The sequence below is a fragment of the Procambarus clarkii genome, chromosome 81 (genome assembly GCF_040958095.1).
Source record: "Procambarus clarkii isolate CNS0578487 chromosome 81, FALCON_Pclarkii_2.0, whole genome shotgun sequence".
NCBI classification, from domain to species: Eukaryota; Metazoa; Arthropoda; class Malacostraca; order Decapoda; family Cambaridae; genus Procambarus; species Procambarus clarkii.
The window spans coordinates 9,542,136-9,563,817 of NC_091230.1; the positions used below are offsets into that span (position 1 = coordinate 9,542,136).

Genomic DNA, 21,682 nt, shown 5'->3' on the forward strand with positions numbered 1-21,682 from the left:
ACTTGAACGTGTCCAGCGTAGGATGACTAAGTTAATTCCACAAATTAGAAATCTTTCATATGAAGAAAGATTAACAAAGCTTAAGTTGCATTCACTGGAAAGGCGAAGAGTTTGGGGTGACATGATAGAGGTTTACAAGTGGGTGAATGGACTTAACAAAGGGGATATTAATAGGGTATTAAAAGTATCAACACAAGACAGAACACGAAACAATGGGTAAAAATTAGATAAGTTTAGATTTAGGAAAGACTTGGGTAAATACTGGTTCAGTAACTGGGTTGTTGATTTGTGGAACCAATTGCCGCGTAACATTGTGGAGGTGGGGTCCCTCAATTGTTTCAAGCATGGGTTGGACATGTATATGAATGGGATTGGGTGGTTATAAATAGGAGCTGCCTCGTATGGGCCAACATGCCTTCTGCAGTTGCCTTTGTTCTTATGTTCTTATGTACTAAAGTTCAACTCAGGAATGTGTAAAGAAATTAAATTAGGCGAAGGGAGCAGAAGGCTGAACACAAGGTACCATCTGGGAGGTGATATCCGGCAAGAGTTAAATAGTGAGAAAGATCTGGCGGTTGATATCACACCGAACCTGTCCACAGAGGCCAACATCAAGCGAATATCATCAGCGGCATAGGCTAGAGTGGCCAACATAAGAACTGCCTTTAGAAACTTGTGTAAAGAATCGTTCAGGATCTTGTATGCCACTTATGTAAGACCAATCCTAGAGTCCATATATAGTTAAACACAAGACAAACTTAGAGAAGATTCAGAGGTATGCCACCAGACTAGTGCCGGAACTGAGAGGTATAAGCTACGAGGAAAGGCTTACGGAGCTGAACTTCACATCCTTGGAAAACCGAAGAGTAAGGGGAGACATGATAACCACCTACAAAATTCTCAGGGGAATTGACAGGATGGACAAAGACAAACTCTTTAGCACGGGTGGAACACGAACAAGGAGACACAGGTGGAAACGTAGTACCCAGATGAGCCACAGAGACATAAGAAAGATTTTTTCAGTGTCAGAGTAGTTAACAAATGGAATGCATTAAGTAGTGATGTGGTGGAGGCTGACTCCATACACAGTTTCAAATGTAGATTTGATAGAGTCCAGTAGTCTCAGGAATCTGTACACCAGTTGATTGACAGTTGAGAGGCGGGGCCAAAGAGCCAGAGCTCAACCCCCGCAAGTACAAATAGGTGAGTACATACACAAATGGGCCTCGCGGCTGAGTGGAGAGTGCTTGGGGGTCGTAATCCTATTTGCCCAGTACGATTCCCGGCGGAGGCACAAACAAATGGGCAGAGTTACTTTCACCTTTAGGTCCCTGTTCACCTAGCAATAAATAGGTACCTGGGAGTTAGACAGCTGCTACGGGCTGCTACCTGGGGATGTGCGTGTGTCAGAGAAAAATATATGTAGTAGATATCATAAGAAAAAAAGATTGGTTAGAGGGGTCCAATAGCTAATAGCGTGATTCTGCAAACACAAATAGTAAATGCACAGTAGAGAGGAGGGACCAAATAGCAGAACCTCGACCTCCGCCAGTACAACTAGGTGAGTAAACACACACACGGATCTAGGAGTTGATATCACGCCGAACTTGTCTTCTGAAGCCCACATAAAAAAGATATCAGCGGCGTATGCGAGGCTGGCTAACATCAGAACTACCATTAGAAAATTGTGCAAGAAATAATTTACGAACTTGTACACCACATATGGAATATGTGGTGTATCAGACCACTCCTGGAATATGCGGATCCAGCAATGAGTCCATACCTCGTTAAGCATAAAACGAAGTTGGAGAAGATTCATAGGTATGCCTCAAGACTAGTTCCAGACACATGAGTTATGAGGAAAGGCTGCGTGAATTGCAACTCACATCGCTGGAGGATAGAAGAGTAAAGGGAGACACGATTACCACATACATAAGTCTCAGGGAAATTGATTAGGTTCATAAAGATAGATTATTTAAAACGTGCCGTGCTCGCACAAGGAGACACAGATGGAAACTGAGTATCCAAATGAGCCACCGAGACATTAACAAGATTTTTTCAGTCGTCCTAAAACATTAAGAAATGTTGTGATGGAGGCTGACTCCATACACAGTTTCAAATGTAGATATGACTGAGCCCAATATGCTCAGGAGCCTGTACACCAGTTGATTGACAGTTGGGAGGCGGGACCAAAGAGCTGTAACTGAAAGCGACTCCCATGCAAACTTGAAATACAGGCTGGTGTATCGGGAAGAGTAGCAAAGTCGGCGAAGGACTACTTTACAGGAAGAACGCAAAGAGTCAAAGTAAAAGAAGAAGTGCTATTATAATGGTTAGATGTAATGAGTACTTCAGGAATCGGTACCAGGGCCCATTCTGTTCCTAGTATATGTAAACGATTCTTATCCATGTTTCCAGACTATGCCAAGCTAATGAGGCAAATCAAAACTGAGGAGGACTGCAATACATTGTAAGATGATCTAGACAGTCTCCAGAGATGGTCTGAGAAATGGCTAGGAAATGAAGCAGGAAAGCCTCAAATACAGTACAGGGTGAAAGAAAGGACCTTACAGCATCTGAAAAAGGGAAAGAGTTAGGAGTGGACAAAAGTTAGGAGTGCCTCTAACACCAGAGGCACACATCAGCAGAATAGCGAGGGCAGCACATGCCACACCTACAAACATCCACTTTGTCCAAATTGAGGTAGAGAAAGATCCCCTCCGAGCACTGTATGCATCCTGTGTCACATTACTGAGTATGCAGCTCTAGTATGGAACCCCTACCTAAAGAAAGAGAAAATATAGAAAAGTCCAAAATATGTAACAAGGCTCGTTCCTGAGCCCCGAAGAAAGACTGAGGGAATAGACCTCATTTCACTGGAAAAAGAAGAAATACAACAGACATGATAACGACATTCAAAATGCTAAGGGAGTCGTAAAGTAAACATAGAAATCATGTTCAGTTTAAAGAACAGTAGAACGAGAAGACATAATTTTAGATCGGAAACACAGGGATGTCAAAAAGAACTTTCAGTATAAGAGTCTTAAATGAGTAGAACGAACTGAATGCGTAAACTGTTGAAACCAATTCGACACACAGTTTTGTATCATATTTAAATGTAAATATAAGAAAAACAAGTGAAAATAATCACTGCACTGAACTAAAGATGGTCGAATGATCATCTTCAGAAACAGCTAATATTGGATCTCTACTTACACAGGCTGCACACGGTTAAAAGACAATGACAAACGAACACAGACGTCGAGAAAACAGCTGACGAGGAGCATTGTATTTACTAGAAATCCTCCACTGTCCACGTTCTTATATATGTATGTAATTATGTGCCCTAGCTTTAATATATTATTATTATTATTATTATTATTATTATTATTATTATTATTATTATTATTATTATTATTATTATTATTATTATTATTATTATTATAAGTTCTGGCATGAAGATGCTAGTCTCGGAGGGCATGTCGGAAATATCCGACCCCCCAATTAGTAACCTCTGATATAATAAGATAAATTCGTTATGTCAAAAAACTAACCATACTAAGTGAATTAATTTTCTAGTGAGGAAAGGTCTAGAAGCTCCTTGGAAAGCATAGAGGAGTATTGCGTCAGCCAACATTGGCGACGTAACTATTATTTCTCCCAAATTCTTAATTCTTCCAATTGACAATTTAATTATACTTTAAAAGAATTATATTAGACTGAATTCAATTAAAGCTTAAATAGAACTAAGTAACTGTCTCCCTGAGGCGACACTGTGGTGACCATCAGGGACCCGACGTGACTAGTCGAGTCAATCAGAGATGAAATAGTCACGCCATAAACTTTATACACATTAAACATAATTTACTTTCTTGGAAACTTCCAGTCCAGCATTACAAACAGCAAAAAACTGTTTTCTGTGATTGGAACTGATAAAATATTGTGTAAAATAACGCCTCCCTGTCCTTGTTAATAATTGGGTAGAAATTAGTGGTGTGACTATGCACAGGGCAGGAAGAGAAGCCACTGTTTATCTGGAACGGGTCTCGTGAGGAAGCAAACTTAGCAGCCACGCTTATATTCGACATCCGTGCCGTTACAGTGTTCGAGAGCTGCTACGACCTCCAATTACGAGAGTACCCTGTATCCGGTTTGTCCAATATCTAGTCTATTCATATTAATTGGCCTTTTAATAGTATAATAGATAGACGACCGGTTATAGAGAAGGCGATCCAAAAAACGATGACGAGCCTCTCATAATGAACTAATTACTTCTGCAGAGCTTGATATATCTGTGATAGGTAATATTTTCAGTAGTTATGTTGTAAATTTTCGGCAGAACTGTGGTGATCATCAGGGACCCAGACGACATCTACTTGTTACCACACGTGGGACAGCCGCCAAAGGCCACGAGCTTCATACCTGACTGATTATCCCGATGTCCATTTGTACTCACGTTGAAGCCTTCTAGACAGATAAGGCCATTGAGTATTTAAACTAATACCAGTAGTTTAGTTAACTAACCATTATTAATTTTTTTCTATCAATCGAGAATTATCGATAGATAGGCTACAACTGAATAGCCCCTGAGGATATGTGTAAAGGGTAACACCAAGCAGAAGTCAAGAATTTTAATACAGTCCATTTTCTCCTAATACAGTCCAATCGATATCATCAATTACATTTAATGAATCTACCTGCTAGGAAATTCCCCACAGGGCAAGCGGAACGTTCTGGTTTTACATGGTAAACAACGGGGTAGCCAACATCGCCGGCAGACATATACCCATTTGTGAACAAAGCTTTGTTATGTGAAAGGAAAAAGTTCAAGGAAAAGGCTGTTCATAGCAGTTGGAGGAGTAGAAGCGTTCATCATGTGGGTTAGGGCCTTACAACATTTTACAAGGAGGAACTCTCCATGGGAACAAGGTTAGAATATCACGAGGGGGAGACATTGCAAATGTGGACCGAGAGAGAATCTTTGCATACGAGCCACCCCTTGCAGAAAAATGAAGAAACTGAGCAGAAAGAGATCCCTCCAGAGTGGCAGTGGACAGAGGACGGCACAGGCAGGAGTGGGGATGTTGCAGGGACCGTGCAACAGGGTAGCAAAGAAGTAACGATCACGACGATCCTGTAGAAACAAGATGCTGATGTCAAAATTCAAGGATAGACGAGTAACGAAAGACACCAGACTTGCTTGTGTACAGTATAGATCATCAAGACGACGAAGGGACGAATGACAGAAGAACAGGCAGGACATCCATAATCGAGTTTAAGACAGCACAAAAACCTGTGCAACTAGAGGAGTGAGCGTCTATCGATTCCCAAGGTAGTACTGAACGAAATTTTAAGTAAGTTTTGGGCCATAGTGCATTCAACTAGGAGGTGAGAGATTTGACGTGACCAAGAGCAACGAGTGTACAAAATCCACCCCAAAAGATTAACAGAATCTTTGTACAGAAGGGTACTACCATAGAGTGACAATGGAGGCGAAGAACGGCAAGCGTCCGAGTAAAAGTCGTGGCACAAGTCTTATTCGTCGAAAACTTGAAGTGATGATTAGCTGCAAGGACGACACGTTAAACACACACACACACACACACACACACACACACACACACACACACACACACACACACACACACACTCGAACTTGAGACAAGTAATAGCTAGAGTATTTCATGGGTATTCCTATAATCATTATTCCCTATTCCCTGTTTGATGTTTCAGCAATCATTGTTCAGTTTCCACCCAATGACCCAAAGGCTGAGGTTCGCTGTTGTAGTTTAGTTCTTGGGCCCCAACTCCTATCATAATGTCTAAAAAAAACACTAAACGTCTCTGTTCCTAATCTATCCTAACCTTACCTTACCTAGTCTACTCTATCCTAGTCTAGCTAAGTCTATTAATAATGTTGCTACATCTTATATGTTATTTATTTTATTTTATTTAACCTAATCAAACTTAATTTAACCTTATTTATATCTTTAGAGATTATCTAAACGATCCTAATACAAGTCGGGAATGAAGTAGAAATATGCAAAAATAACAAATAACTGTTATTATATTCGTCATAGACCGAATTATGTCCAAGAGATAAGTTTGAAATTAATGGATATCCAGGGAAACTGGTATCGATTTCCGGCTGAATTTATATTGCAAGACCGATATGATGTCTTTAATTGGGAACTGGATTCACTTGTAAGGCATATATGACTAGTCACGGGAATAGGCGGGAGGGAGGGAGGAGGCATATTCTAAGATTTGGGGTGGCAGCCCTAGCCGATCAGAATAGGGAGCCATTTCTCCCGGTTTAAACTGGTAGATGAGAGTGGTCTGGGTTTTTATGGGCAGGGAGGCAATTGTAAATATTACTATCGAGATGGGAGAGTAAATGTACAATTTTTGAGCCAAAATTAAATAATTATATATTTTTGGGAATAATACTCGAGCGTAAACAACATTAAATATATATTTACACAAATATCAGGAGTACCAGAAATACAATTTATGAATTAAATGCACATGTTTGCAAAAAAAAAAAAAAAATAGATACTATTGTGATAAATAAGGATGAATTTAATAAAATAAGAAACTATTAGCAGAATTAAAAACTAGTTTGCAATGATGAAAAAATAGACGATGAACATCAATGTCAAAATCTGAAATTTAGTAAGCATGGAATAAAAACCGAGCCAAATAAATTACATGTATAGAATTAAAATAAAATAAAATTATATTAAATTAAAATTACTAGTGAAACAATACAAATTATATGATATTGTGTCCAGGTCACCAAACCTGGACACAATATCATATACTCTCCCAGTAGAGGTTATCGTGAAAATGTCACTTTTCATTGATACGTGGTACGACATTTTTACACACACACAACGTGCAATAATACGATCCACCAAGAATACTTGCAAACTAAAAAGACTAAATTAAAACATGGCATTTATCAGACACAGACCTTAAACTTGGGGCTGGAACACGTGTGGGTGCAGCGTCCCTGCTCCAGGAGGTTCCTGCAGGCATGGCAAGTTGTGGGGTCCCCGGGGGAGAGGCAGCCGCCTAGGCACTCCTCGTGACAACACTGCTCTCCAACACACCCTCCAGGGCACTCGCTTCCGCACACTGAAAGACAACCATTCATTCCAGTTACCCTCCACACTAATACAATAGAAGACAACAACTCACTATGGTTACCCTTCAAATTAGTACGAGGTACTAATTTTAATTTTAATTAGTACACTGAAAACAAGCATTTATGATAATGCACTTAGGTTACTCTCCAAATTAGTACAATGAAAGACAATCATTTACTTTGGTTACCCTATACATTAGTACACTGGAAGACAATCATTCACTCTAGTTACCAACCACATTAGGACGCTGAAAGACCACCATTCACTCTGGTTACCCTCCATGTTACGGTATCGCCAGTTACAGTATTCCAGCGCCATCTATGGGTCTGCACTCCAACTCCCCCTGATATTGGAAGCTACGTGGACAACGCCGTCTATTTTTGTTGGCATGACAGCGACAAATGGCTCTGGTTTCCTGCCTTCATCAGAATGTGCGGTCGACGTGGATGACCTCTGGTGAGGTGGCGGATCAAGATCCGCCAGTCTCCGTGGTGTAGTGGTGCAGTCTCCGTGGTGTAGTGGTGCAGTCTCCGTGGTGTAGTGGTAAGACACTCGCCTGGCGTTCCGCGAGCGCTATGTCATGGGTTCGTATCCTGGCCGGGGAGGATTTAATGGGCGCAATTCCTTAACTGTAGCCTCTGTTTAACGCAACAGTAAAATGTGTACTTGGATGAAAAAACGATTCTTCGCGGCAGGGGATCGTATTCCAGGGACCGTAGGATTAAGGACCTGCCCGAAACGCTACGCGTACTAGTGGCTCTACAAGAATGTAACAACTCTTGTATATATCTCAAAAAAAAAAGATCAGCGCCACCTAGGTTGTGCTACAGAGCATAATTTCAACTCCCCAGTGAATGAGTGTTACCTCATGGTTTCCCCAGTGTACCGTCCATTTAACTGATGACGTTTTATGTCCACAGAGGTGACGTGTGGCAGTAGTCGTACTTAGGATCCGTACCTTGTACAGTCCACCTACTCGCAGCTTGATCCTGGAAGACGACTAAGTAAGCTGCCGCTGATCGGAGCAGTGTGTTAGCTGCTGATTTCTGTAATGTTGGAAGAGATCGGCGTATCCCGGGATTGGCTTAGGAGAGTAACGGACGACAGTGGGGTGCAGGGTGTGAAATGCTGCTAGCCGGTTGCTAGAGACTTCTGCCAGGAGTTCGCTACCCCTGTATATGGTTGTTTTGTGGCCCCGATCAGTGTGTGGCTGAGGTCCTCTGCCAGCGAGTGGCTGGAGAGAGATAGTGGGGTATAGGCACCTCGTGATACTGTGTCAGTGAGCTGCCCCACGTAAAAGGTGAACTCGCCTGTGTTTCCCAGTATGAGTGGACTAGGTACTGGGTGGTGGAAACACTGGGGTTGGTGAACACTGCATGTGTGTGCTTTTGGTGTCCTGTGTGGAAGTGACACCACTGTAAATAAGTGTAGAAATATTCTATTTCAATATATTTTGACGGCGAGGGTAAATATATTGGTGAAGGGAACTGTGTGTATTGTTCATCCCCCCTTTCCCTTATGGCACTATATAGCCAATTCTTGAAAGTGTACTACCGACTTGGGGTCGGATACTATAATAGAGGTTACAACATCAAGAATACGGTTACTGATCCATAGTGGTCGTAACACTCTACATTAGTACACTGAATGACAACCAATCACTGTGTCAGGTGATGGATTTCCAGCTACCTTGTGCACTACTGAGTGGGTGCACAACATGACAGGAGAGACTGTGTCCCATGGACAGAGTGTGCATGGGGCACACGTTTCAGTAGTACTCGACCTACACAATCATGATGGGTGTCTATGGACAGTCCTTGACAAGAACGTTTCAACAAAGCTACAGTGGTCGCCGTGGCATGTCTGTAATGGAAGTTATTGCCATGAATTTACTTCATGTGAGTTTGTGAAGAAAGTGTTGACTGAGAGGGGGGAGGGGTGTTAGGAAGGTCAACAGTCGTTGACCGGTCTCCCACCATCAGCCTCCTTCATGCCTTGACATAGAAGCATGGCGACACCTCAAGGAAGAGTCGTAATTCATCGAGGGACCAGGCCTCTTGAGATGCTTGTTTGTGAATGGTAAAGTTGAGCTGAGGAGTTCCGGCTGATGCGGGCCCTTGCTTGGCGCCAAAACCATTCTTGCTGTGTCTTTGTGTGGAGAGGCTGTAATTTACTTTGCTCAGCCAAGCACCGGAAATATTGCTTGCAAAGACACCTAAGTAACTCGCTATCGTTGTGCCATCGTCCTGGGACCACTGAAGTAAGAATCCGTTATCGTGAGGAGGGGTATCGTCGAATTAAATAGAAGTGAACTTTATAAGTGATGGTTATCTACCGCGTGAATGTCAGAACGCGATACAGAGGAAATGGACTGTGGGGCTTTATTTCTGCGAGTTGTGGTGACAGGGTTCATGATCCATGCCTTTGTCAGAAGGTACTTGATAGAGACGAAGTCAGGAAGGCTTCCAGTGTTTGAAGGAAACCTAGAATTCATAATTCCAGGGAATTACAAGTTAAACAAAGGGGGACTCAATTTTTTCCAAGCCGTGTTGTGCAGAGGCGTTCTGCACCATGCAGAGGGCGTGTACGTACCAACACTAACGGTGAAGGGTTTCCGTGCTTTGTTGTCTCATGCCGCCATGCCAAGCCCTGGGCAAGGCCCCGGTGTACATCCCACCATCTTGTGTCTAATGTCTTAACACCGGGCCAGTCACCTGTGGTCCTGTCTGACTGCATGAAGGACGTGGGTGAACTTCCACTTCAGCCTACTTCAGCTTCAGTGGGGTTGGGGTGTGTGGAAGAGATGTGTGAGTGAGACCGGTCGGTGAAAGAGGGAGTATCCTTATTTTGCTTTGGTGTATTAGACTCAGAAATTGACTTCAATACCAGTGTCCCATCTTGACATTGCCCATTAACACCTGTGATGTGATTGTAATTGTAGATGCACGAGTTACATCTGGATTAACATCAATCAAGTTGAGGAGAGGGCCCAACTGTGAGCGAGGACGTGTGTACAAGTACATGGGATACACATTTAGTTGTGTGGCGTTGTGACGGATAATTACTCTATCTCCAAGGGTTGAGAAAAGTGTGTTTTATTCTTTCATGCTCTATGTCCATATGTGCCACTTATGCGATATCTTTTCAAAGTAACAAGTTCTGGCAGTGAAGTGCATACCAGGAGATTTCCCAGTAGTGGTTATATTATATCTTGGCCAGTGTATTATAAACAGTTCTGTGTTGTGTGTTTGGGCGGTGATCTCAGTATTAATATTTCACTGTGGGAGCGTGTTATTCATTTGCAGCAGGCTGCAAAAGTATACCGTGTTGTTATCTGTATGACAAAATCTTTGGATGTTTGACGTTGTGGTCTTGTGAAGGATTCAGTGAGAACTTAAGAGGTGAATAATGTCATCCCGGGGAAGCACATTGCTTTTTTTTTTTTTTTTTTTTTTTGAGATATATACAAGAGTTGTTACATTCTTGTACAGCCACTAGTACGCGTAGCGTTTCGGGCAGGTCCTTAATCCTAAGGGTCCCTGGAATACGATCCCCTGCCGCGAAGAATCGTTTTTTCATCCAAGTACACATTTTACTGTTGCGTTAAACAGAGGCTACAGTTAAGGAATTGCGCCCAGTAAATCCTCCCCGGCCAGGATACGAACCCATGACATAGCGCTCGCGGAACGCCAGGCGAGTGTCTTACCACTACACCACGGAGACTGCTTAATGAGTGTACTGCTGTGTTGTGGAAACCAGTGTTGAGAGTAACGTAATATGTGGGTGCAATTACCTGTCCGTGGGACAGTTAGTTGATCACCTCTTGCTAATTTGTGTAATTGATATCAGTGCATAGTGAGTTCACATAGTAGTGAGGGAATTGTTGGGAGGGCGACTATAGTAGTGAAAGTAATTTGCTCTAAATTACTTAACCATCAGTGGGACTGCAAATTAATGGTTCATTGTCACCAAAATGTCACCAAAACATGAGTTAGACCAGCACCAAATAAAGAACTACGTCGATCACTAGCCGTGAGCGCCAAACAGCAACGAAATGTTTCTACTCTCTTCAGGGTTGTCAACTCCACACTTGTCCTACTGCATTAATTTTGGTATCACTGAGATCGCAATAAAATTCCCTATGCGGACATATGCATATAAATATAGAATCAATGTCGCAGCCCACCCACAAGAGTGTGGGAAGTGGCCGAAGTGTTACCCGTAGCGAAACTCTTATTGAAAAGTGTTTATTCTTTTAACTGTCCTGACATTAATTTTCGATGTACGTATTTCATTTTTGTACCAATGTGTTCGCAATAGAATGTTCTAGAAGAACATAAGTATAAAATGTCACACAAGGATGCGTTAGACCGGCATCAAATAAAAAAACTACTTCGATTACACTCGTCGTGTCAACAATACAATGGTCTTACCACGATGATGCAATGTCATGCCGTTCTCCCAAATAGGCTATACAGCTATTAGAGAAAACGGAAATTTCATGGCAAACATTTGTAAACTATCCCAAAGTCGATCGGAGAGAAAATGGATTTTATACAAATAATTTTTCTCGTGACGTGTGGGCGAGTCTGTTACGCGCATTTCAGAGAAAAATTGGTTACTCCTCCAGGAGTAACGGATGCGCGAAAGTGTTCTGGCATTAGTATAGTCGAAGTGTCAGGGAAGGTACGGGTAAGTACACCCCAGGATCTTAGTGGGAGGTTGCACCCTCAGACTAGAGCCTGTATTGGATCCTTAGACGAAATATATGTTGCACCTGGAGTTAGATAGATGCAGGAATCGCCGGCCATAATGGGGACTGTACAACCCCAGGCGGGATTCACTGAGAGAGCAAGCTATAGCTCTAGATCTCCAAGGTGAAGTGAAGACCAAGTTCGTGACGGACATGTGGAACACCCGTCACGAAAGGTTGAACAAACTGGAAAGGGAAGTCAAGCCCAACCCACTGAACCTAGCCCAGTGGCACAGTTTCTGAAGATCAAGATGTCAGACTTAGTGGCATTTGACGGAAAAGTTAATTCAATGGATGCATACATTGATCGATTTGAATGAAGGGCTCCTGAAGGAAAGTGGAGTAAATCATATTGGGCCACCGCAGTAGCGTCGTTGTTGAAAGGCCGTGTGCTGGAGATATACCAGGGTTTGGGTTCCCAACAATGCAGTGATTATGATGCTTTAAAGCATGCCATAATGAAAGGCTATAGCATATCTGTAGATGGAATGGTGAGGGCATTCCGGGGGATCAGATTTCGTCCGAAAGAGACGCACAAAGCTATGTTGCAGAGACTAGAGTCTAGTCTCGGGTGTTACTGTGAGTTAAGCATGACTGTTATCCCAGAAGTGGGACAGTTCTACAAGCTCATAATCAGAGAGCAGTTCCTGGAGGCAGTTGAGCAGCTCCCAGAGCTAAACTCAAAGAGAACGTGATAGTTCTAATGAGACTATGGCTGAACAAGCCGATCTGTGGGCAGAGGCTCACCAACCTAACAAGAGAAGATCGTCAGAGAACAAACGACTTGCTCAAGCCTCAGGAGGAGGAGCTAGACCTAAGGAGAGTAAGTGAAGGAGGAGCCACAAGCAACCCATGGTCAGGGACCCCGATGTTTTACTTGTAACCTGCCAGGTCACAGAGCAGCTCAGTGCAAGAAAAGCACTCAAGGAGTTAAAGAGGTGACAAAGGCACAGCCTGCCGGTCTAGGGGCCAAAGAAGGTGATTCTCGGTAGCATACGGTGGAGACAGCGCCGGGAAGTCAATGGCCAGTGGACCAAGGTCTTTAGAGATTGAGTGGCCACCACCTATATGGTCTGACAAAGTCTTGTTAAACCAGGGAATGAAACAGGCCGAAAAATCTGTGTAAGGTATGTTACGTATTCCTATTCAAGGAATACTCGCATTAATTTACCCAGTATAAATTATTTTATTTTTCTTCATGTATATCTTTATATATATATATATATTATTTTTAAAGTTGTCTTATACTTTGACAACACAGTTCATACAGGAGCGGGCTGGCTCTAAGTCACACGTCCAGGACCTGTGAGTTTCGTAATTATAAATTTTGATCTTGTTCAGTTGTGTAGTTCCCAGCAGTTTCCTCATTATTATTATATATAAATATATTTGTTTTAAATAAAATATGTTACCTCTGTTGATGCATGTCAACCTGACCATTCATATTTAAGTTATTCTAATGTTTGCCTTAGCCCAATTATATTGCTCATTTAAGTAAGTTAATTTTATATAAATTTACCATTCGTTATGTTGTGAGGGAGCGAGAGCGGGGGGTTCCGGCACCAGTTGAGTTAGTATCTGAGAGCCGGCCCTAGAAACAACTGGTCTGATAAGTCATCCTTGTTTTGTTCTTTATCTTGTTGTAGTAGATTTTATTTATCTTTGGGAGTTGCCTTATTATAATTATCTTAGTGTGTTGTTACGACCCTGGGTTCATCAGTGGAAACCAGAGGTCAAATTGAGCTAAATAAATTGCTTTATATTATTTGATGCGCTTGTTGACGCGTCTCTGTTCGTATCTTCCTTGCCAGATGTAAGACGAATCTTGTTTCTCACAGAGCATTTAAAGACTGAGCTTGTGGTTGTTATTAATTAATAAAATAGGCTTCAACTATGTTTACAAATGATTAGAAAGTATTAGTAAAGTAGATCTGAGTAAACTTGGATATAGGGCTGCTGTACGATTAGCCGAGTAGTCGGCCGGCAGTGAGTCAGCTGGAGAAAACTGAGACTCGAGGCTGGCCTCCTTCTCTGGCCGGCGTCGTGGTGTAAACATCTCTACTGTGTTGCTTTGCATCCCTTTCCCCCTTCCTCCTGCTTCTCTCCCTTACCTTATTCTGTGTCTAGTTTACCAAACTAAGTAATGTGCTGTATTCTCGGTTTCTGGCATAAGTGTGCATTAATGTGTATCGTCTTAATGTGTATTAATTAATTAGGGGTATCACTAGTGTTTATATTGTTAAGTTACTCTAAGGGGGTCCCAGTGGAACCACGTGGGCTCCAGTAGTACCAGTAAGCTACCTAGAGTCCTTGCTAGTGTCTCTTGCCTAGTAGACTTTACCCTAGCTTGTCCCAAGTGTAAAACCTTGTATCCTGCCTATGTGGACCAAGGCTTTTAATGTAAGATAGTGTGGTAAAGTAATTATTGTTATTGTTGTGAATGTATATGGGGGTTGTTAAGAGGGTTTAATAAATAAGTTAGTTTTAAAGGAGTATCCATTCTTCCTGTGTAGGAGATCAATGATCTACCTCTAGGCTGACATTTTCAGGAAGCCACTATAAGTATTACTGTTTTATATTTTATTGGGGGGCGGGCCTTTATGATCTCCATTAATGGTGATACCTCCTGATTATAACTGCTGACCCTTCTTCATAATAATAGTAGATCCCCCATAGCAGCCAACATTTATAACAGGTGCCATTAAATTACTTGAGATATATGCGTATATATTATTTGAAATGTAATATATATATATATATATATATATATATATATATATATATATATATATATATATATATATATATATATATATATATATACAACTTTAGAACACTTTCCCACCAGGAGACTCGAACCCTAGCCAGCACAGAAGCCTTCCAGCAACATAACATAACATAACATAACATATATATATATATATATATATATATATATATATATATATATATATATATATATATATATATATATATATATATATATATATATTAATTTTACATGTGTTTATTTTGTAACCTGGTGAAAACATTACTATTTAATATATATGGTATGTACTGATGAGGCACCCTGGTTGAACACTTTTGATACAGGTTTTTACTCTCAATGTCCCCTAAACAACAACGTATTTTATTGACCCTGTAGTTCAACGAGCGGTGTGAACTAGACGTAACAAGGCACAACGATGGTACCAAGAGGAACATGATTAGGTGTTTCTGATTGTTGACACACCCTATGTCAATGGGAAGATACGAGCTGTGCAATGTGAACGCACCGTATACAGACTTTTGTTAGGTATTGCCCCAGGAGTGTCAAATTGCAAGAGTCGTTCCTGTGGAAATGACTCAAAGAAAACTGGACATACATCAGCTGGGGGTGACGTCAAACGTCAGCCAGCTGATGGAGTCAAGGCCACCACTCCCCAGCCACAGAAAACGGGAACTGGTTCACGTGAACCAGGGCAGTCCACACCAGCTGGTAGCCAAGTCAAAGTCGCCGCTCCCCAGCCAAAGGAACAGAGGACTCGGGGTTTTGGAAATGGGGGACCTTCAAGACAAAATCGGGAGGGGACAGGAATTATTCCCCACTCAGTGCACGCTGCAATCATTGCCGGGGTGTCACTCATCACTGATGACATCTTAGTGAGCCAGCCAGAAGTTTAGGGCCCGTGCAGGAATATCCCTGCAAAAAAAAAAAAAACTGATGACATCGAGGTGGGTCGACTTCGGTTGTATGTGATGTGAAGGATGTGAAAATTAGCGACCGACTGACCCCAGACCAGAGTACGTAGGCCAGACAGCTGACCAAGGAGTTCAGTGGCGTACTCTTGGATGTTACCAAGATAGCTGATGTTTAAAGCTACCGAGTACCGCTAATGGAATTGAAGGCTATACGCACAAAACAGTATCTTGTTCTCAATCACCTAGTTCCAAAAAGTTAGGGCTGAACTGAAGGATAAGGAAAGAGAAGGGGGGATTGAGAGGTCCACCTCACCATACTCCAGCCCAATGATTATAGTAAAGAAACCTGAGGGGGGGGGGTTAAAGATTTGTCTTGATTTCAGGAAATTGAACTCGGTCATCGAGTTTGATGCAGAATCTGTGAGATTTTTCATAACAAATTCTTGTACATCTGTTAACTTTAAACTGAAAGTCCAGATGGACCTCTGGAGGAAGAGGCTGCTTAGCTAACATGTCAAATATAGTAAGCAGCTCATTCCTCACTCTAAGAGACCATAAACAAAATTATGAAGGCACGAGCAAATGCAGAGACCTCAAAAAGTTTGAGATCCCTTATATTAGGCCGTTTACCTCCGAAAATCGCTGGAGCGAATCTAACGGGCAGGTCATGGGAACTCTCATCAATATTTTATTGGTGTGCGGTGCTATGAATTCCGCTCAAGGCTCAAGAAGCAGTCTCCGATTAATAACAATAATGTCAGGTAACGTGGCAGAACATATAGTAGTGCGTAATGTAAATCAATAATAGTGCGGGGTGTAACAAAAGACAGTGTTCAACTTAACAACACAGTTTATTCAACAAGTACTAACTACTACAACAATAAAGATAACACTGACTACTCAAAAGCCTTCCTGTGACACTTATACGACAGCTAAACACCAGCCACGAGTATAACTACAGGATCCTACCTGCAAGCGCATTGTGCTGCAATAATGCAGCACTTGAATAACTTGATGCTAATAACGTTTGCTTAATAAATGCAAAATAACTTGAACAGTACCGAGTGTTCACAGAAGATGCATCAAGCAACAAGATACTAAGTCTATAATCACAAATTCCAATAGTTATTTATCAGTTATATTTATTTATCAGTTATTTTCCGCTCTTTGCAACCCTCCCTGCAAATCCGTTGCAATGTAATCAAACTAGTAGCCTACAATGAAATCACAATGACTAGTGGGATTACTGACAACTCCAGCAACCCTCCTTATTAAATTCTAACATTAACACTTCATCTCTTGGACGATCAACAATCAATGACTAATTGATTACGTTAATATTGATAGTAACAATTACGTTAATACACTGCCAACATCAGTCAGCAACAACTGCTTCCGTTAACTTAATCTTGTCTCCCACAGACAAGTCAAACTGTCACAATTGTCACTAGTAACTTGGAATAACACAGACACTTGACCCGTCAAGCATTCAGTGAGTAATCCCCCTTATTCCCTGTTCTACGGACAGCTAATTAATCCCAGCACGAGTTACGTTATCGGTTACTGTCGCCCACTCGATAGTTTACAACAATTCTATGCCCAAAGTGCTACGAGGACAGCAATCGCCCTTGACTTACTTGAGCAATCAATTACTATCTCGAAGATCAATAATTAATTAAACACGAATACGTTACACTCAACACTGGCTCAATAGTTACAACATCAACAAAGTGAATGCCTCTGGGGTACTACCTATCTCGATTAACTCAGGTGACTAGTTAACTATCCCTCTGACCGGTAACTAATGACTACGTCTACGTTGCTTGTTTAACAATGACTTTACTCTCCCAAGAGTCAATCAAATTACCTGTCCAACTGACAGATACTTAATAACAGACGTTACGTTAATGCAAACAATGTAGCCTTAGTGTGAGTCGATCAAACCCTGATCGGAGTTACATTCTTGTACAGCCACTAGTACGCGTAGCGTTTCGGGCAAGTCCTTAATCCTATGGTCCCTGGAATACGATCCCCTGCCGCGAAGAATAGTTTTTTCATCTAAGTACACATTTTACTGTTGCGTTAAACAGAGGCTACAGTTAAGGAATTGCGCCCAGTAAATCCTCCCCGGCCAGGATACGAACCCATGACATAGCGCTCGCGGAACGCCAGGCGAGTGTCTTACCACTACACCACGGAGACTGCAAATTAATTGATTTCCGTGAACGCTTAATTAGCTGTCCAACTGACATAATTTGCATCATACAGTTACTTAAATACAAGCACTTCCGCCCTCCCAGAAATCCTACAACACTGTCTGACTTCGCCTGAAGTGGCTGATTGGCCCCAATCCCTTGACCGATAAATGAGCTGTCCCTTGGAAGATAAATAACCCAAACGTATCTAGGGCAACTCATATTGACTTGCACAGCAATTCCTCTATAAGCAATGGGTGTTCCCTTGGTTACGTGACATCGATTTCCTCTCGATCAACGCTCACTGAATACTTGACTTCGATCGACACAGAATAATAACACCATGTACTCGTTCCACTGACGAGTTCACCCACGACACAATAACACAACACTCGGTGATTTAAGACATTTAGTATCACGGCTCAAACAATTACTGAAAACCACAGCAATAACACACTCGGTGATCTAAACCATTAGAATCACAGCCCAAACAATTACACCAGTTGAAATTGACAATTACTGCAAAACCCACAATAATAACACACTCTGCTCTGTGACACTATAATTATATATATATATATATATATATATATATATATATATATATATATATATATATATATATATATATATATATATATATATATATATATATATATATATATATATATATATATATATATTTTGAGATATAGACAAGAGTTGTTACATTCTTGTACAGCCACTAGTACGCGTAGCGTTTCGGGCAGGTCCCTGGAATACGATCCCCTGCCGCGAAGAATCGTTTTTTCATCTAAGTACACATTTTACTGTTGCGTTAAACAGAGGCTACATTTAAGGAATTGCGCCCAGTAAATCCTCCCCGGCCAGGATACGAACCCATGACATAGCGCTCGCGGAACGCCAGGCGAGTGTCTTACCACTACACCACGGAGACTGTAAATTGTTATGTTGTTCTGTGTTATATAAATATTGTTCCCACTGACTTCCCTTGTAGCTCTTGATATTAAACGATATGTGGAACACTAAGGAGATATACACACTCCTAGTCAACTTGGGCAAGTGAGAAGTTGCGCCCTAGCTCCGGTGGGGTGCAGACATGTTGCCTCGGCGCTCCGGCAGTTGGTGATTGTTTGCCTGTTTGGCCGGTTGGGAGAGTGTGTCTCTCTGCCCAGCTGTGCTGACGTGGAGTTCATGATGGGGGTCCCTCTTCCCCCTGTAGTACGGGCTCAGTCTGTGGGCCTTGAATTTTCGGTACGGGCTGGGTACCCGGAGATAGCGCTGGAGTGTGATTTACTTTCTGTCTCTGTGATAGACATTTATGGAGTCGAGTTGGTAACAGCACGTCGGGCGATCGTGAAGTTCACGGAGGAGTTGGCGCATCGGGGATTTCTCCATCGATACGAGGGGCGGACCTTACTCCTGCCGGATGGTACCATCTCTGAACGGAGTGGTGCCCTCACTTACGTCAGTGTACATGGGGCACCCCTGGAGTTTCCAGAGGGTCTGCTACGGCGATACTTCGGCCGGCTTGGCGCCGTAGTTAGTGTGCATTTGAACATGGTATCTTCCAGTCCGCTCAAGGGTGTGAGGACTAACATTCGCACCCTGGGAATGCGGCTCCGGGCAAACATTCCGTCCTTTGTGCGTCTTATGGGTTACAACGTTCTGGTGTTTTACGCCCACCAGCCTCGGACGTGTTATCGTTGTGGCCTTTTGGGCCATCAGGCTGCTGACTGTCCTGTGCCTGCAGTTGCGCCCGTGAACCTCTTGAGTGAGGAGGATGTTCCGCTGCTTCCTGTGGAGGAGGCTTCGGTGGATGTGGATGTCTCTTCAGCCGTGGATGTGCCCCCTGTGTCGACTGTTGCACCGCCTGTTGCGCCCCCTGTTGTTGTCACCTCGCCTCCAGAGGTTGTGTCGTTGCCTGGTGATCGTCCTGTTCCGGCTGGTGTCCCTGGGATTCTTCCGACTGCCTTCTGCTCGAATCACCCATCTTCCAGTTCTTCCTCTGCTGCGTCTGACCCGGTACCGGCACCCTTGCCGTCTGTTCCGGCTGTGCTGGGTGCTGGGGTGGATCTGGTACATTCTCCTGTGCCTGGCCTGGTGCCCCATGTGGTTGAGGATGCTGCCGTTCTGCGACGTGCATCGGTTCGATCGGCTTGTGTTCTCATGTCTCTGAGTCAGCCTCCGGGTCTGATGATGTGTGGCCAGAGCCTAAGCGTTCCCGGCATTCTTCTCATGCGTGGGCTGACGATGGCGACTTCGACGATTGTGGATTTACCGGCGACGGCGGGGTGGCTCCAGGTGTGTTGTATACAACGGTGGTGGCGGAGGTGCATTTGCCTGAGGATGCATGTGCCGGTGTTTCGGCCTCCACTTCTGGTATGGTGTCTGCGGATCCTGCTTCGGGTGCGTCGCCTGCGTCGGATGGCTCCGGTTCTTCGTGGGGGTGGTTTCCCCTGCTGAGGTTAGTGGTGTGCAGGGTGACCTGGAATTGGTGTTGAAAAAGACTGCTCGCTCTGGGGGTTCTGTAACCCCTTCCTCGTTCCCCGTTTCATCTGCGGCAGTCTCGACGCCTCTTCCGTCTTCGGCCGTCTCTTCAGTGTCTCCTGCGGTATCGGTGGAGGTGTTACCATATCGTCGACCGTCCCCTGCTCCTGTGCGTACAACGGCGCGGCCGTCTCGGCAGCCCTCGTACGCTTCTTCGGTGTCATCTGCTTCTTCGAAGAGCGTGGTTTGCGCTCCCCGGCCTCGTTATGCGACTTGTGTCAGTGAGCTTAAGGATTGGCCGATGCCACCTGATCTGGAGATTCCTGAGTTTATGCTGGCCCCACGGCGGCAGGAGAATCGTACCCCTACCGATTTGGAATATTTGATTTGGGAGGCCTATAAGTGGAAGTATTCTTGGGATTCATTCCCTGAGAAATATGCTCCTGCCTCTGAGGCCTGTATTCCTCGCCCATGATTTTTTTGTATATTGTGTGTTGTGGGTTGTTTCCATTTGTGTGTGTGGTTGTGGGGTGCGGGTAGGGTGTGTGTACTCACCTAATTGTACTCGCCTAATTGTGCTTGCAGGGGTTGAGCTTTCGCTCTTTGGTCCCGCCTCTCAACCGTCAATCAACAGGTGTACAGGTTCCTGAGCCTATTGGGCTCTATCATATCTACTCTTGAAACTGTGTATGGAGTCAGCCTCCACCACATCACTTCCTAATGCATTCCATTTGTCAGCCACTCTGACACTAAAAAAATTCTTTCTAATATCTCTGTGGCTCATTTGTTCACTCAGTTTCCACCTGTGTTCCCTAGTGTGTGTGCCCCTTGTGTTAAATAACCTGTCTTTATCTACCCTGTCGATTCCCTTGAGAATCTTGAATGTGGTGATCATGTCCCCCCTAACTCTTCTGTCTTCCAACGAAGTGAGGCTTAATTCCCGTAGTCTCTCCTCGTAGCTCAAACCTCTCAGCTCGGGTACTAGTCTGGTGGCAAACCTTTGAACCTTTTCCAGTTTAGTCTTATGCTTGACTAGATATGGACTCCATGCTGGAGCCGCATACTCCAGGATTGGTCTGACATATGTTGTATATAATGTTCTGGAAGATTTCTTACACAAGTTTCTAAATGCCGTTCTTATATTAGCCAACCTGGCATATGCCGCTGATGTTATCCTCTTGATATGAGCTTCAGGGGACAGGTCTGGCGTGATATCAACCCCCAGGTCTTTCTCTTTCTCTGACTCCTGAAGTATTTCATCTCCCAAATGATTCCTTTTATCTGGTCTCCTGCTTCCTACCCCTATCTTCATTACATTACATTTGCTTGGGTTAAACTCTAACAACCATTTGTTCCAACATTCCTGCAGCTTGTCCAGGTCTTCTTGAAGCCTCAAGCTGTCCTCCTCTGTC

The 21,682-nt window shown here is 43.2% G+C and overlaps 1 protein-coding gene across 1 annotated transcript in view; it reads right to left on the reverse strand.

The window, feature by feature from the left end:
* LOC123773031 (insulin-like peptide receptor) overlaps nucleotides 1-21,682 on the reverse strand; it is a 531,432-nt gene that overhangs the window by 394,691 nt on the left and 115,059 nt on the right. Inside the window, exon 7 of the mRNA XM_069315507.1 lies at nucleotides 6,977-7,140. Coding sequence (XP_069171608.1) covers nucleotides 6,977-7,140 — 164 coding nt within the window. The remainder of the gene's footprint in view (nucleotides 1-6,976; nucleotides 7,141-21,682) is intronic.